Source organism: Symphalangus syndactylus, chromosome 19, assembly GCF_028878055.3.
Source record: "Symphalangus syndactylus isolate Jambi chromosome 19, NHGRI_mSymSyn1-v2.1_pri, whole genome shotgun sequence".
Classification (NCBI taxonomy): Eukaryota; Metazoa; Chordata; class Mammalia; order Primates; family Hylobatidae; genus Symphalangus; species Symphalangus syndactylus.
In genome coordinates, this window is record NC_072434.2 from 19,960,248 (window position 1) to 19,974,235 (window position 13,988).

At 50.7% G+C, this 13,988-nt stretch overlaps 1 protein-coding gene across 10 annotated transcripts in view; it reads right to left on the reverse strand.

Moving 5' to 3' along the window:
- The window catches only part of PPFIA4 (PTPRF interacting protein alpha 4), a 53,079-nt gene that overhangs the window by 8,389 nt on the left and 30,702 nt on the right, over nucleotides 1-13,988 (reverse strand). For 7 of the 10 annotated variants that reach the window (XR_008649516.2, XR_008649515.2, XM_055233535.2 and 4 more), the window contains 9 exons: nucleotides 13,625-13,791; nucleotides 11,310-11,403; nucleotides 10,730-10,811; nucleotides 10,164-10,364; nucleotides 9,384-9,446; nucleotides 8,738-8,764; nucleotides 6,401-6,576; nucleotides 2,574-2,671; nucleotides 1,738-1,913 (listed from right to left, as the gene is read on the reverse strand). Coding sequence is in view for 8 of the 10 variants with exons in the window: in XM_055233535.2 (XP_055089510.1) it covers nucleotides 1,738-1,913; nucleotides 2,574-2,671; nucleotides 6,401-6,576; nucleotides 8,738-8,764; nucleotides 9,384-9,446; nucleotides 10,164-10,364; nucleotides 10,730-10,811; nucleotides 11,310-11,403; nucleotides 13,625-13,791 (1,084 nt within the window). In the remaining 2 variants the exon portion in view is untranslated. Of the gene's footprint in view, nucleotides 1-1,737; nucleotides 1,914-2,573; nucleotides 2,672-6,400; nucleotides 6,577-8,737; nucleotides 8,765-9,383; nucleotides 9,447-10,163; nucleotides 10,365-10,729; nucleotides 10,812-11,309; nucleotides 11,404-13,624; nucleotides 13,792-13,988 lie in introns of those variants that run through there. The other 3 variants (XM_055233536.2, XM_055233533.2, XM_055233537.1) reach the window with 2 other exon arrangements.

The following is a 13,988-nucleotide window of genomic DNA, read 5'->3' on the forward strand; positions in this document are numbered from 1 at the left end:
GTCTTGAACTCCTGGCCTCAAGCAATCCTCCTACCTTGACCTCCCAAAATGCTGAGCATACAGGCCTACCACACCGAGCCATTTTTAACCATTTTAAATGAGGGATTCCATATTGGGTCACACACTACTTCTCCCAACAGCTAAGCTCAGTGACTGGGTCAGGAAATTACGAAAGGTTAGAAAGCCATAGAGAGGTGTCCCTGCTACTATTTACAGAATTACTGCTATCCTCCAAAACTGAGTGCATTAGAGATAGGAAATCAAAGAAAGAGAAAAGTCCATTTCTGGGTAGAAAATATTAAGCATAGAGTTCCATATGGACAGTCTGTGCCAGTATTGGGAACATAACATTTTTAGAAATGATCTGAAAGGAGAAGCATAGTAAATTTCAAGTACCCAAATGACACTGCTCCTCTGGGCAGTGAAAGGTGAGGAGGATAGGTGTAAATTTCAGAAGCATCTCACAAAGCGATGTGAGTGGGCAGGAAAGTGGCAGACGTGGCTTGCCCAAAGTGGGCAAGCGGAGAGAACTGCACTTGGGGGAAAAATCCAGGCTTCTCTTGGAGAATGAAGGGATCTGTCCTATCAGTTTTGACTGGTTGGGGTGGGGGGTCACTGCAGAATGCCTACAGGACACAATGGCCCTGTGCACTGCCACCACCCCTAAAAGGCCAACACACTGCCCAGAATTATGAGACAACACAGCCCTACCCTCATTCAAGCCAAAACGTGTCTGCTCCCAGAATAGCCTGTGCAGCTCTGGTGGCTGAATTTCAAAAGAGATCTGACAGCTGCAAACAGTCCAGACAAGGGCAGCTAAAACAATCAGGGGACAGAGGCGAGTCTATATGAGGAAAGCCTAAAAGAATTAAGAACACTCCGTCTGGAGAGACAAAGGCTTGGGCCCAGAGGCAATACAATCAGAGTTTATGAAATCATAAAAGGTGAGAACTAGTTAAATACAAATATCCTTACCAAACCTAAACTATCAGAAGGAGGTAGTTCCTTCCCCAGGGGCCCGACAGGGGCATTTTTAGGACAAATAAAATCAGGAAGTACTCTACACAACAAGCAATACTTCTAGAATCTATTACCCACAGGAAGTTAGAAGGGCCAAAAATATAAATAGGTTCAAGAGAATTTAGATATATTCTTAGATGACAGCTCCATAAAAATGATGAAATGTAATTTCACGAGATGTTTAATCATTTGAGCTGTTGACAGAGAGCCAAAGCCCTGGTGTGGAGAGGCTCTGGGCTGTGTAGTTTGGTATATTTAGCTTTTTTAAGGCTGGAGGCCCAGGAGCAGATCCCTAGGGTGGTAGACAAAGGTGATATGGGCTCTCTGGTCCCTAGGGGCCCTGGGGCTCATTCCCCTCTAAGAAAAGTCAGATCAGAGAAGCAGGATGAAAAGGAAGGCTGAGTCTCAGCTATGAAGTGGGGTTAGGAGGAGATAGAGGTACCCAGGGCAGGATGGGGATGCGCATTGTAAGAGCACACTGTGTACCAGGCCCACACTAGGTGTGCTCTGTATGTGAAGGCCATGTGTTCCCATGAGGGCTTGCTTATGCACAGCGACCACTTGGAGAACTGAGGACATTGAGATCCCCTCTGGCATAGGCCCTAGAAAAGCTCCCCACCCCCCAAGATACCTAAGCCTTTGTGTATGAGGGAAAGAAAGAGAGCAAGTGAGGGAGACAGGGAGAGACTGAAGTGGACTGATTAAAAGGCTGCCCACCTGGGTGTTCTGTGTGGGGATCTGGAGGATCAGGGCCAGTGTGTTGTGGTCGAAGTTCTCGTCCAGGGCCAGCAAGGCTCCATGCACACCACTCTCATGCAGGTTTCCTGCGTAGTCCCGGAGCCCAATAGACTGGACCCAATGAACCACCTGGTCGTTGGTCCAGACTAACACATCTGGAGTGTGGGGGAAGAAAAGGGACAGAAGGAGATACTACGTTTCATCAAAGGCCCTCCAAGGACAGAAGCAGAGCTCCCTAAACCCAGAGCCCCAGTCCACCCTGCTCTTTGACCCCCACTGCATCCCTAACTTTCCATATCTTCTTTCTGTCCTCCCTGGCACCTGGGCTCCTGGGGAACCAACCCCCCATTCACTCCATCCCTGCCAGTTTACAGGACCCGGGGTCAGGCCAACAGGCTCCGAGCTTTCTCCCCAGAACCCTTGCACAGGTCATCCCCCTGCCCCAAGCTGGAATGGCCTTCTTATTCTTTCCACCTTCAAGGTCTTCTCTAAGACTTGCGTCTCCCATCCAACCCCATCCAGATCACCAAGTTCCACAAGCACACCAGTCTCTAACACCGTCCCAGAGGATTCATTGCATTTGTCCAGTTGGTGGCTGCTGTCTGGTATGTGGGGTCGAGGGAGGGGAATTATAGCCAACTTGGTGTGTACTATGTCTCCTCCATCAGACTGGGAGCTCCCTAAGGTGAGGCTGCATCTTCCTTGTCAGACTGGAAGATTCCCTGAGACACAGAATGCCTCCCCTCCACTTGGCCCAAGGCAGGGACCAGCCAAGCAGGCTGCTTCTGCACCCTCTCCAAGCCTGATGAGCTTACCCTTGATCTCGTGCTGGCTCTCCTCTCGCCTCTTCTCCAGCTCCTTCCGGTCATAATTCAGCCTCTTCAGACACATGATGCCATACTGAAGACTGGTTCTGCAAGCACACAGCCCCCGAGCCAGAGCCTCAGTGGGGCCACATTCCCACACCACCTGTCTCACATCCAGCACCAGCCACAGCACGTCCAGACCTACTGCCTCTAGCACAAAGAACACCCCAGCGTCCTCATGCTCCTCCTTCCCCAGGGGCTTGCCTGTGACCCATCCTGAGGTTACTCCCTTTCTCTGTCTAACCCATATCCTCCCTCTCAGTCAGGGAGCAGGCCTGGGGATGGATTTATGGGGAAAAAAAAAGTTCTTTGAATGAAACCTACATGTCCCTCTCTCTCCAGGCACTGGAATGACAAAGACCCCTACCACCTGCAAGTGGAAGGAAAAACAAGAACAAGATACCCCTTTGTATCCCTACTTCACTCGGAGTCCTTACGATGGCCTATAAGATGCTCCATGATCTGCTCCACTACCTGTCTAACACCCCCTTCAGCCACTCTCCCTCTTGCTCTCTCTGCTGCAGCCACACTGACACCCCTGCTGCTCCTCAAACACAGCAGGCTCACTAGGCCTGCCGGCCTCAGGGCCTTTGCACTGGTGGCTGCCTCTGCCTAGAACACTCCTCTCCCAGTCGGCTGTGTAGCTTACTCCTTTTGTCTCCATTAAGTCTTTGCTTAAATGTCACCTTCTCAGTCCAACTCACTAGTCACGTTGTTCATCAGATTTAAAATTGCAATTATCACCATCACCACCCCTGGCCCATACTCCCAATCCCTCTCACCCTGGTCTAATTTTTTCCTAGCATGTTTTGTCTATTAACATACCATATATTTATTATTCCTTGACTGTCTCTTCCAGTTAGAATATAAGCTCCGTGAGGGCGGGGATCTTTGTTTTGTTCACTGATGCTAAACCCCTAGTACAGAGCAGGGACTCTACAAATGCTTGATGAATTAAATGAAATAATTCATTCACACAAATTACTAAAAGTACTTAAACAGTATCAGGTGCAGAGCAAGCATTGAGTAACTAAGCCAGGCATAGAACCACAGATTCTGTGGGTCAGAAGGAACCCTGGAGGCCATCAGTCCACACTCCCACCTAAGGCAGGAGTCACCTCTACAGCTTCCTTCAGAGTAGTCACTGAGCCTGTGCCTGAATGCCTCCAGGGGCAGCGAACTCATTGCTTCTCAAGGCAGCTCATTCCATCTTGGAAAAGCTGTAGTGTTCTTCCTTCCTTGAATGCTACTTTGTCATTCAGCTTCTCTGAGTTTTTCCATCTTTAGAGAATTAGAATGGAAGGTCCCTCCCAACTCTATCTGCTTTTGACTATTATTGAGGGCACTGCTTTGTGAGATTAAATTGTGCAGACTGCTACCTACTTTTCTCCCCTCACTTCTCAGCAGGAGGCTCTTCTGCCTAGAACAGAGCTCAGAGATGCCACTTCCAGGCACCCTTTTCTGGCCCAAGCCACCCTTATGTTGCTCAAGCCGCTGGTTTAAGCCTTGGTCCACTGTGAAGGGGCATGGGCACACACAGCTCATGACTGGAAATGCCTTCTGTCTAATTTCAATCTCACTCACTATAATTTTCAGTCCAGTTCCTTTCAAAGCTGCTACATACCACGGCAAAAATATAAAGCCCTTAAAGTTAGGTTAACCTGGGTTTGGATGCCAGCTCTGCCCCTTCCTAGCTGAGAGGCACCCAGCAAATGTGAGATGGGGTCACATCTCTCTTGCAGGTGACAATAAATACAAGGGCTTAGCCAGCCCTTGGGAACATTACAGGCACTCAGTAGTGGCAGCACTATTAGGGTGACATTTATGACTATCGTGCATGCTTGTCCTACCAAAACAGGAGCTCTTCTAGAAGACCTGCTCAATAGAGCACCATGTCCCAAGGAAAAGAGCTCTGAGTGGGGTGTCAAGAGACAAGGATTTGAGCCCCATTCTGTAATCACCTGGCTGGGTGACCTGATGGAAATCAACCTCTATTGAACTTGTTTTCCTTATCTGTAAAATAAGGTTTTAAAATATCCCTTTCTTGTCATAAAAATCATGATTTAAAAGAAATTTTAAAGACATAAGAACATGCTTGTGAAATGTTACGTGGAATAAAAGCAGGTAGACACATAGTTTGGCAGTGAGATGTGAAAATGCTTTAGAAACTCTGAAGTACTCAAGATTCAGAGCTGAACCTAGAACCCCATGCTCAGGTCACAATTCTCTCCTGGGGATGGGGCAGAGGGGTTGGGGGGGAGGATTTCCATAGTTTTGGCTGAGGCCAGGCTGACAGATCCTCTAGCAGCCCAGGCACATCCCGGCTTGGCGGGGGAACAGCTCATCTCTCCCCAGCCCTATCAATCACTGAGTAGAGGACAGGTGCAGCTGGGCCTGGCAGCCTCCGGGCAGAGACAAACAATTCCTTTTCAGCCCTAGCTGATTTGGATGGGGGCGTGTGCAGAGGGGAGGATGTGGTCTTCCCTCACAAGTCAGCCCTCATGCTGGGGTCAGATAGGCCAAGGGTTCCAAGCCAGGAGGCTCTGTACGGAGTAGTGCCAAGAGCACTGGACTTCAGTCAGCATATACCTGGGTTCCCCTGTACTCTGCCATCATCCCTGAGTGACCTTGGGCTACTGCTCCTCCCCATGCCTTAATGTTCTCATCCATAAAATGGGGACGCTAACAAGATCCCTTCCAGATTTAACTTTCTATAAGATTTCTGAGTTGGAGAGACCACGGGACATCCACAGAGCCCTGAGAGAAACTTGAAGAGCCCTACTCCTGGTCTTATTATCCAGTCAAGACAAAAGACTTGGCTCAAAGAGCCACCCACACGACTTGAAGCTGGATGTTAAGAAGGACTTCCTAAAAACTGCCAACTCCTAGAACCATGGTCACCTACTGCATTCTCCAACACAAATGCCTGCTGGGAACAGGCAGGTAACACAAGTGAGAGAAGCAGGCTGCGGGGCTGGGAGGCCCTGGAGCAGGCCCACCCACCCTGAGTGGACTCCACTCTTCAGCTCCAGCTGGTTGCTTCCATGCTAGAATGTGTTGACAGAGCTTTCCAGTTTTCAAGAGAAGCCAGAAATCCAGAATTGTATATAAAATCTACTGTTTAAATACTGGCAGCTCAATTTGAGTGGTTAAGATTTATGTGGGCCAAACAAAAACAAGTCTGTGGGCCAAACTCTGCCCACGGGCTGCCAGTTTGGGACCTGTGCCGCAGCTACTTTTGAACAGAAGATCTTTTCAGCAAAGAGGAGGAGAGGACTGGATGATATCCTATAAAAAAGGATGTGAGCCCAAAGCGGAGAGGTTCCGATCTGGGATGTCGGCATGGCAATGGCCCAGGGAAACCTTCCCCCTCAACTTGGAATGAGACACCTAAATTGAACACCAGGTTCAGTTTGAGTCTTGTCAGAGTAAACACAGCAAATTCAGCAAGCCCAAAGACAAGCAATAAAATTCAGACCCGGGGGAATATCTCAAAGGAGGTGAAGCTAAAGAAAAATGACTTTTTGTGTCTTTAGGACTAGACACAATGACCTAGTCATTATGAGGACAGAAACCTGGTCAATTTGAGGATTGAATCCTCAAATCACAGGATGTGACAAGGATTTGACAAGGGAGACTTTCCCAAGGGGGAGACCTGTTGCCACTCAGAACAGGCCATGGAAAGAGATGGAGGCACCTCTGTTCCTAGAGGCAGACCCTCAGAGCTAGGGGAGGCCCCCACGAAGGAGGCGGCCCTGGACCCCAGATGCGCTCACCGATGGAAGCTGTCCACCATCTTCAGGTGGACCCGCAGGTCCTTCTTGGTGAGGTGGTCCAGCATGCGGGCGTCCACCAGGCACTCCATGAAGTAGCTGCGGTACTGCGGGAGCCCCAGGCTGGGTAGCCATTCATTCCCAATCCACTCATGGTTCATGTCCCCATAGGCCAGGGTCTAGGGAAATGAGATGCAGGAGACTATTATGGGGGAGGAAGGTAGAGCCAGCAGGCTGAGGCTGGTATAGCTGGTTGGGAGATGCATGAATCCATCCTCCACCCATGAGGGAGGAAGGGCAGTCCAATACAATTTCAGTTTATCTTCAATAAGGGGGCTAGTAGTGGTGGGAGGTGAGGATTTTAAATGGAACTTTTTAAGATCTCGAAATGATACGGTTCCACTCACATATCAATTATCTACACTAATGAACAGAAGTAGCTATCCCGGCAGCAGCTAATATGAAATCCTTCCTGTTGACTCTGGATTGCATTTGCGGTATTGCGCAGCAGACGTGCCTTCCTGACTCTCAGCGAGCCTCAAGCCTGCTGAGCCCAGGGGAGAGGCTGTGTTACAGAGGACCTGCAGCGTGGCAAAGGAAGCCTGTCTCACTCCGGGACAAGGCGGGCTTCATGGAGGAAGCAAGGAAGTTAATGTTGGCAGAAGATTGAAAAAAATAAAGGGTGGTGGCCTGTGCCTGAATAGCCAGCAGCACTCATTCTCTAAGGCCTGAGCCTCTCCCCCGAGAACGCTCCAGGTCCTTTGTTGCTTTCCCACGCACACCCTGCCGTGTGGTCCTGCAGGGCCTGTGCCATGTGGATGTGGCCTCCTAACCTGGGCAGGGTGCTCCCTGACCACCCATCTTGAGAAAGCTTTAGTTTTCACAGCGACCCTACCTCACTCTTTCCTTACTCTTACTTGATGTTTTTAGATGGAAAAAGTCTATTTTGTTCTCTTTTACAATGTAATAGCTGATACATATAAGACTATATGTAACATGCTCATTATGAAGCATATAAATGAAGTTAGCAACACTGGACACCAACCAAACTAAGCAGCAGAGCATTACCCACACTGTACTGTTTGTACTCTGATGCTCGCTGTCACCACACATCTCCTACTGCCCCTCTAAAAGGGAACCACTATGCTGAGTTTTCTGACTATTCCTTTGGTTGTAAAAAACTGTTTTACGCTTTTTACAATCATCCATGTATATCTCCCTAAACAACACATTATTAATTTTGTTTGGTTTTGAGTTTTGGTATCAAATTCCATGCATCTTTTAGGATCTGCATCTGCATTCTTCATTTCACACCCTATGGCTCAGATTCCCCCGCGCCATCACCTCTGCCAAGGGTGTTTTATGGCATGAATGATTCAGCCAGTCTCCTGCTGGTGGGGTTTTCCCTGAGCAGATATACACAGTGCTGCTCCCTGCTTCATTCTTCTTCACAGCTCGCATCACTATCCAATATTGTCCCTTTATCTGTTTACTTATTGAGACTTTTTTTTTTTTTTTTTTTTTGAGATGAAGTCTTGCCCTGTCACCCAGGCTGGAGTCCAGTGGCGTGATCTCGGCTCACTGCAAGCTCCGCCTCCCTGGTTCATGCCATTCTCTTGCCTCAGCCTCACAAGTAGCTGGGACTACAGGCACCCACCACCACGCCTGCCTAATTTTTTTTTTTTTTTTTTTTGTATTTTTAGTAGAGACGGGGTTTCACTATGTTAGCCAGGATGGTCTCGATCTCCTGACCTCGTGATCCACCCGCCTTGGCCTCCCAAAGTGCTGGGATTACAGGCGTGAGCCACCGAGCCCGGCTGAGACTATCTTTTTTATCCCTACTGACATGGTTTGTTTACTGATATTATTCCTTTATTTGTTTACTGTCTCCATGAGGGCTTGCTTTCTTCACTTCTATATCCAGAGAGCCGGGACAGGCCTAATCCTTATATTTGCTCAATACATGTTTGCTCATGAAATGGATGAAAGACCTTCACTCAGTTCACCAGGGTGCCCCTGAGAGGGACAGGGAGAGGAAGAAGACTCATACTAATCTAGGTCTCACTATTCCCAGGAAAAGGGTGAGACTGAGGAGAAGGGCCAGGAATGCAGGGGCCACAGCCCTCCAGGGATCCTCACCTGCCATCCTGAGAAACCAGAACAAGCAGTTAGAGGGAACTGGGTGGGGGCGGGGGGCGCTCTGATGGGAGCAGAGAACCTGTGTCCAGGGCTTTTCATATGAAGAAGGACCCAAGAGATTCCTGCTGGGGAGAGAACCCACCAGAGGAACACTGTCCTGAAGTTTTGGGAGCTGGTTCTAGACAGGGGAGGGAGTCTTACCTGAGCCCAGCTGCCCTCCTCACTGTCCTAGCAGGAACCAGTGCAGCATGTTAGGGGAAACAGGCAAAGTCAAGAAACCCATCAGCTCTACTCTAGGCCCCATCAAGGAGAGGAAAAAGATGTCCCAGTGTCTGGCTGGGTGACTGGGGAAAGCTCGTCAGGATGGTTAAGAGAGAACACAAGGTTGGTGTGTGCACCCATGTTTGCGTTGAGGCGGGGCAAATGTGTGTGTGGCAAAAACACACACCTCCCAGGCTTGACTGGGAGCCAGGCAAGACGCCCAGCTCTCCCAACACTCCCCATTCCTCCACCAGGGAGGAAGCACAAAGGCAGAGACTCTGTGGCTCAGGTCCACCGCAGGGCAAAGCCCTCCCCAGCCCAACTCTCCTCCTCTGCAGCACAGCAGTGGCCCAGGGCAAGCTTGTGACCTCCTGGGAAGGATCACACACATACAAACTGCTCCGCTCCCAGCCTCACCCCTCTCCCAACAACCCTCCACCCTGAGAGCAGATCACACCTCAGGGATACCAACCTCACATGAGATCGATGGCAGCCCACTCTGACTGCCCACAGCCTTCCCCTCATCCTTGTGGGAGTATCAGTCCCAACCCCAGGCCCAGGGACAAAGGCCAAGGGCCAGACTCACTGTTTTAGTAGATGTTTCCAGAGTTTCCATCTCTTCATGGGTGACCCAGACATTCCCAGAAGACTGCAGGCAGAGAGGAAACCTAGCTGGTCCTGGGTGTGGGTCCCCAGGATGCCCATCAGGCTGGGAGCCCAAAGGACAAGGACAAAGCTCCCTCCCTGAGTCCTCCAATGGGCCCAGCCCACAGCTTGCACACTGTCTAGCTCTGAGCAAGTGGATAGCAGAAGCCACATCTCTGTTATCATCATATCCACAATGCCTAGCACAGTACCTGGCACATAGAAAATGCTCGATAAATGTTTCCCGGATGAATAAGAATACATGGTACTGATCTGGAGTGGGGGCTGACCCCAATCATGGAGATGGCCAATAATGAAAGACTCCACCCCAGGGGCCCACAGAGCAGTCTGCATTCTTGTGTTAGAGGACCAAGACAATATTCACAAATGCCCTCTTCCCTTTGTTTCCCCCAACCTGGCAACCATAGAAAACCCTAGAAAGCCCATCCTGGAAACTGCCCAGAGACCTGGAAATTTCGGCAGAGTAGGGATGGGGAGATGGAGCCCTGTGGGTGGTATGTGAGAGGCAGGGAACTAAGGCTGCTGGGATCCTCCTAGAATCAACATCATATCCTCCAGAAAACCAGGGAGAGCCCTTTGTGAGGACGGGAAGGAAGGGGCAGGGCTCGACGCTGCCATCTTCCCAAAGCCCAACAGGAGACCTTGCAAACTCTGTTCCAGGACCTCTGAAAATGTCCTGGGCAAAGGAGGGGCCACTCACAGTCCTGGAGGTGGGCGGGGCAGAGGGGCTGGTCAATGACACCATCTCCTGAATGGCCAGGCGGAGCTTGAGCCGGTGCAGGGCATTGCTGATGCCGATCTCCCGCTGGATCTCTGTGTCCGACAGAGCGGACATGATGGCACCACTCTTGACGTTGGCCCGGCAGGCTGCCACGTACCAGGCAGGCATCCCCACCCAGAGCTGCAGACACCAGGCACAGGGAGGTAATTCAAGGCCTGGGCCCTACCACCAAGAGTTTGGCAACAGCAAGGGGCAAGGGCCAGGCCTCATCCACGGACTCGAATAGCAAATGCAGATCATAGGAATGTGGAGGTCATCAAATCCCTCACTCTCCCATCTTACCGATTAAAAGTAGCATCGACTCTGCCCTGCGACTGGTATGTGTGTGTGTTGGGGAGGGGGAGGGGGGCTAAATGCTAGGTATGGCACATGTGCACTTGGCAGGGGAGAAACACACTGTAAAAGTTCTAGGACACCACCCCTCTGCCCACCCCAAACATCCTTCCCTTCAGAACCCTGAGTGGACTCCCTTTGCTCAGGCTTACCTCCAACCAGGAGACCACAGTAGGACCATCCCACTGGGCAAAGGGCATTCCTTTCCTGCGGGCATCTTCAAGCAGCTGGTGTCTTATAGGAAGAGGAACAACAGCCTCACTAGTTCTTCCTTCTCCCTTAACTGTTCTTGCTCCAGGCACCACTGGGCCGTGAAAGAGCTGGACACCCACAACCCTTGCTCCCCACCCTGGACTTCCTCTGCTCTGCTCTTCCTTCTTCCTCTGAAGAAATACGACAAGAAATGGGGCAGGAACACCTCTCTACCCCCAGAGAGCAAGGAGCTCTCTGTTTGCATGTGACCTGACATTGACTTAGAGATTTCAGTCTGCCCTGCCAGAGACCCACAGGACCCAGGTCACTCTCCCACAACCCCCTTGCCTCCTTCTCCCTAGGGTCATCCTAAGAACCTCCTCCCATCCCTGCTGTGCCCACATGGACGAGGCCAACTCAGTTCAGGAAGGGCCTTGCTGGGGTCTGGGTCCCTGAGCTCAGTTTCACAGCAGCCCAGCAGAAGGGAAGTGGGTAGGGGGCTGGGCCCCACCCTCGCAGACCCTGGCCTGTGGCTCTTACTTCTTCTTTAGCCGCCGGTCCTTCTCTGCCTGGGTCCCCAGTTTGGCAGGTACCATAGGCTCCTGCATACTGAATTCGGAGTCTGTTAGCAGAACTACAAGGAAAGAGATGTGTGTGTCAGCCAACTCCTCTGCCTCTCCTCCCTTGCCTGGATCAGGGGTGGGGAACAGAAGCAGCAGGAGGCTCCTTGGCAGAGGACAACCCATGGCCTGACGGGACCATTATTCCTGGAGCTTCTGCTCAGTGTCCCTGCATCCAAGCAGTCTCAGAGAATGGCATCAAGCGGGTCATCCCCAGTTCAGAGAGTCTCCCTGGGAGCCTCAGCCTTGGGGGTGTTTTCCAGCCAGATGGACCCAAGTTATCGACCCTAGAATCCTAGACAGAACCTGTCCTTCCTCCAAGCCAAGGTGCAAAGGAAACCCAGAGCCCCAAACACAAGTGGGCTACAAGGCTCAGAGAGAAGGATGACCCTGGCTTGGGTCAGGGGTGGGGAAATCCACACACTGAGAGCTGTGTCTCTGAGCCTCCTTCTCTGGGTGCATTCACTTGCATAAAACCGCAAAGGGGAACATGCAGAGTTCTGTCTTCTACTAAACATCTCCTTGAATTGATGCTAGAACCCTTCAGAATTCAGAGGCAGAATCTTAGAATTCTTTTAAGTCCTGGTCACCCCCACACAGTGCACAGTAGGCAACAAGTGTGGGTAACCCAGAAATCAATCTGAGGTGCTGTCTCAGGTTTAGGTGCCAACGTGGTGTGGAGAGCGTCGGAAATCATCAGGCTTCACCCAAAATGCTTCTTCCCCTGATCAAACCATTCAGCTTCCCCTGTCTGTGGCCAGCTCCACAACTCCCCTCGCCCCTGTGGACTGGGGAAGAAGGAGCTGGACCTCATTCTCTGGACTGACACTTCCATATTCTGAGCAGAGGTGGCCATGGTCCTCCTCCCCATTCCCAGACCGCCCCTTTCCTTCACACACAGACCTCTCCCTGTCTCAGCGAATTCCTCTTTCTCCTTCCTCTTTCCCCATCCTCCTCCTCCTCTCATGCTCTCCCTTCTCCTCCTCCTCAGCCAGCTAGCTGTCTTCTGATCCACATCTTCCTGAGCTGCAGAAAGGTCTAATTATGCATTTGGGTCCAAAGGTTCCTTTATTCTAGTTGATGAGTTCCTCCCCTACACAAAATTCATCAATGCTCCCACTGCCTCAGGGGAACTTTTAAACTACAACAGATGCTGCAAGGCCCTTACAGCTGGCCCCAGCCTAGCTGTGCAGTCCCATCTCCCCACTCCTCCCACCCTCCTCCTTCTCAACTCTGAACATGCATAAGTACATACCAACCTCTCACACCCACAGACCTTTGCCTTTCCCAGACCACCCCCTTCCTCCACACACAGACCTCTCCCTGGCTTGGCTAATTCCTATGTGGCCTTCACACTTTAGCTCAGGTGTCACTACCAAAGGAGGCCACCCCTGTTGTCCCCACCATTCCATAGCCGAGTTCTGAGTCCCACAAGCACCCTGGGCACATCTCTATCAATAGGTTGTTCTGGAATTGTCTCTTCTTCCTTTTCATTAGACACTGAACTCCTTGAAGGAATGAACTGTTGGTCAGCATCTGTTACTAAGACATACAGTAGTTACTCAATAAATGTTTGTGGGACAAATGGCTGAATAGGTGACAGAAAGAAAAGGTGGAGGAACAGGAAGGAAGAGAAAAGAAGAAATAGAAGAGAGGGGGCAGATGAAAGCTAACATTTATCGTGTACTCACCACATGCCAAGCATGTACTAGACCTTTATACTATCACAGAAGTGATAACGATGCCACGCTTGCCTAAGCTCTTCCTTGAATTTAATGTCTACAAAGCTATAATTAGGTGTTATCACATTTTGAGTCCCAGAGGCCAGATGTACCCAGAAATAAGTTCCAATCAAGAACTGACTCTTCTAAAGAAACAACCAAGAGATTTCTCCTGAAGGTCCCGAGCACAGTACATCAGAAAATCTCCAAATTGAAAGAAACCCCAGACACCCAATCTTTCGCTCAATACAGGAGACCTTTCCACAGCATGCCAAATAAAGCCATCCAGCCACTTCTTGACGCTTGTAGAGGGAAGCTTACCCCCTCACAAGGCAGTCCACCCCGCCATGAATAGCTCTAACCGAAAACTGCTTCTGCAGATCTGAGGTCACCTGCCTGGGGCTTCCCCCAACTGGTCCCTGGGACGCAGGCAGAGAAGGCCAGTCCAAGTACACCTTCCTGCTTCTGATGCCCCAACGCCCACCCAGACCTCCGTTAGGAAGGGGACAGAGACCATGGCCTGTGGCTCCATCCCGACTCAGCTGGATCAGCCTGCCCTTCTCCTTCTTCCCAAACAGGCGGCCAATGGACGACTTGATGCCCTTGCGCTTGGCGCCCTTGTGCAGGGAGTCCTGGCTGCTGTTGCTGCTGCTGGGATTGCTGCCCTGATCCTCCAAGGCACTACAGGGTGACAGCCAGAAGGGGGCGGAATAAGAAGAAACATACTTAAGTGACAGCAGGAAAGATGGAAGTTAGACCTCAGGAAGAACTTCTATTAAGTCAGAACTGGGATGGGGGAAAGGCCTGATGGTGTTTCAAAGAGAAGTAAGACATTCAGAAACTGGGACAGGGGAGATGCAGTCCCTGCAGAGGCAGAG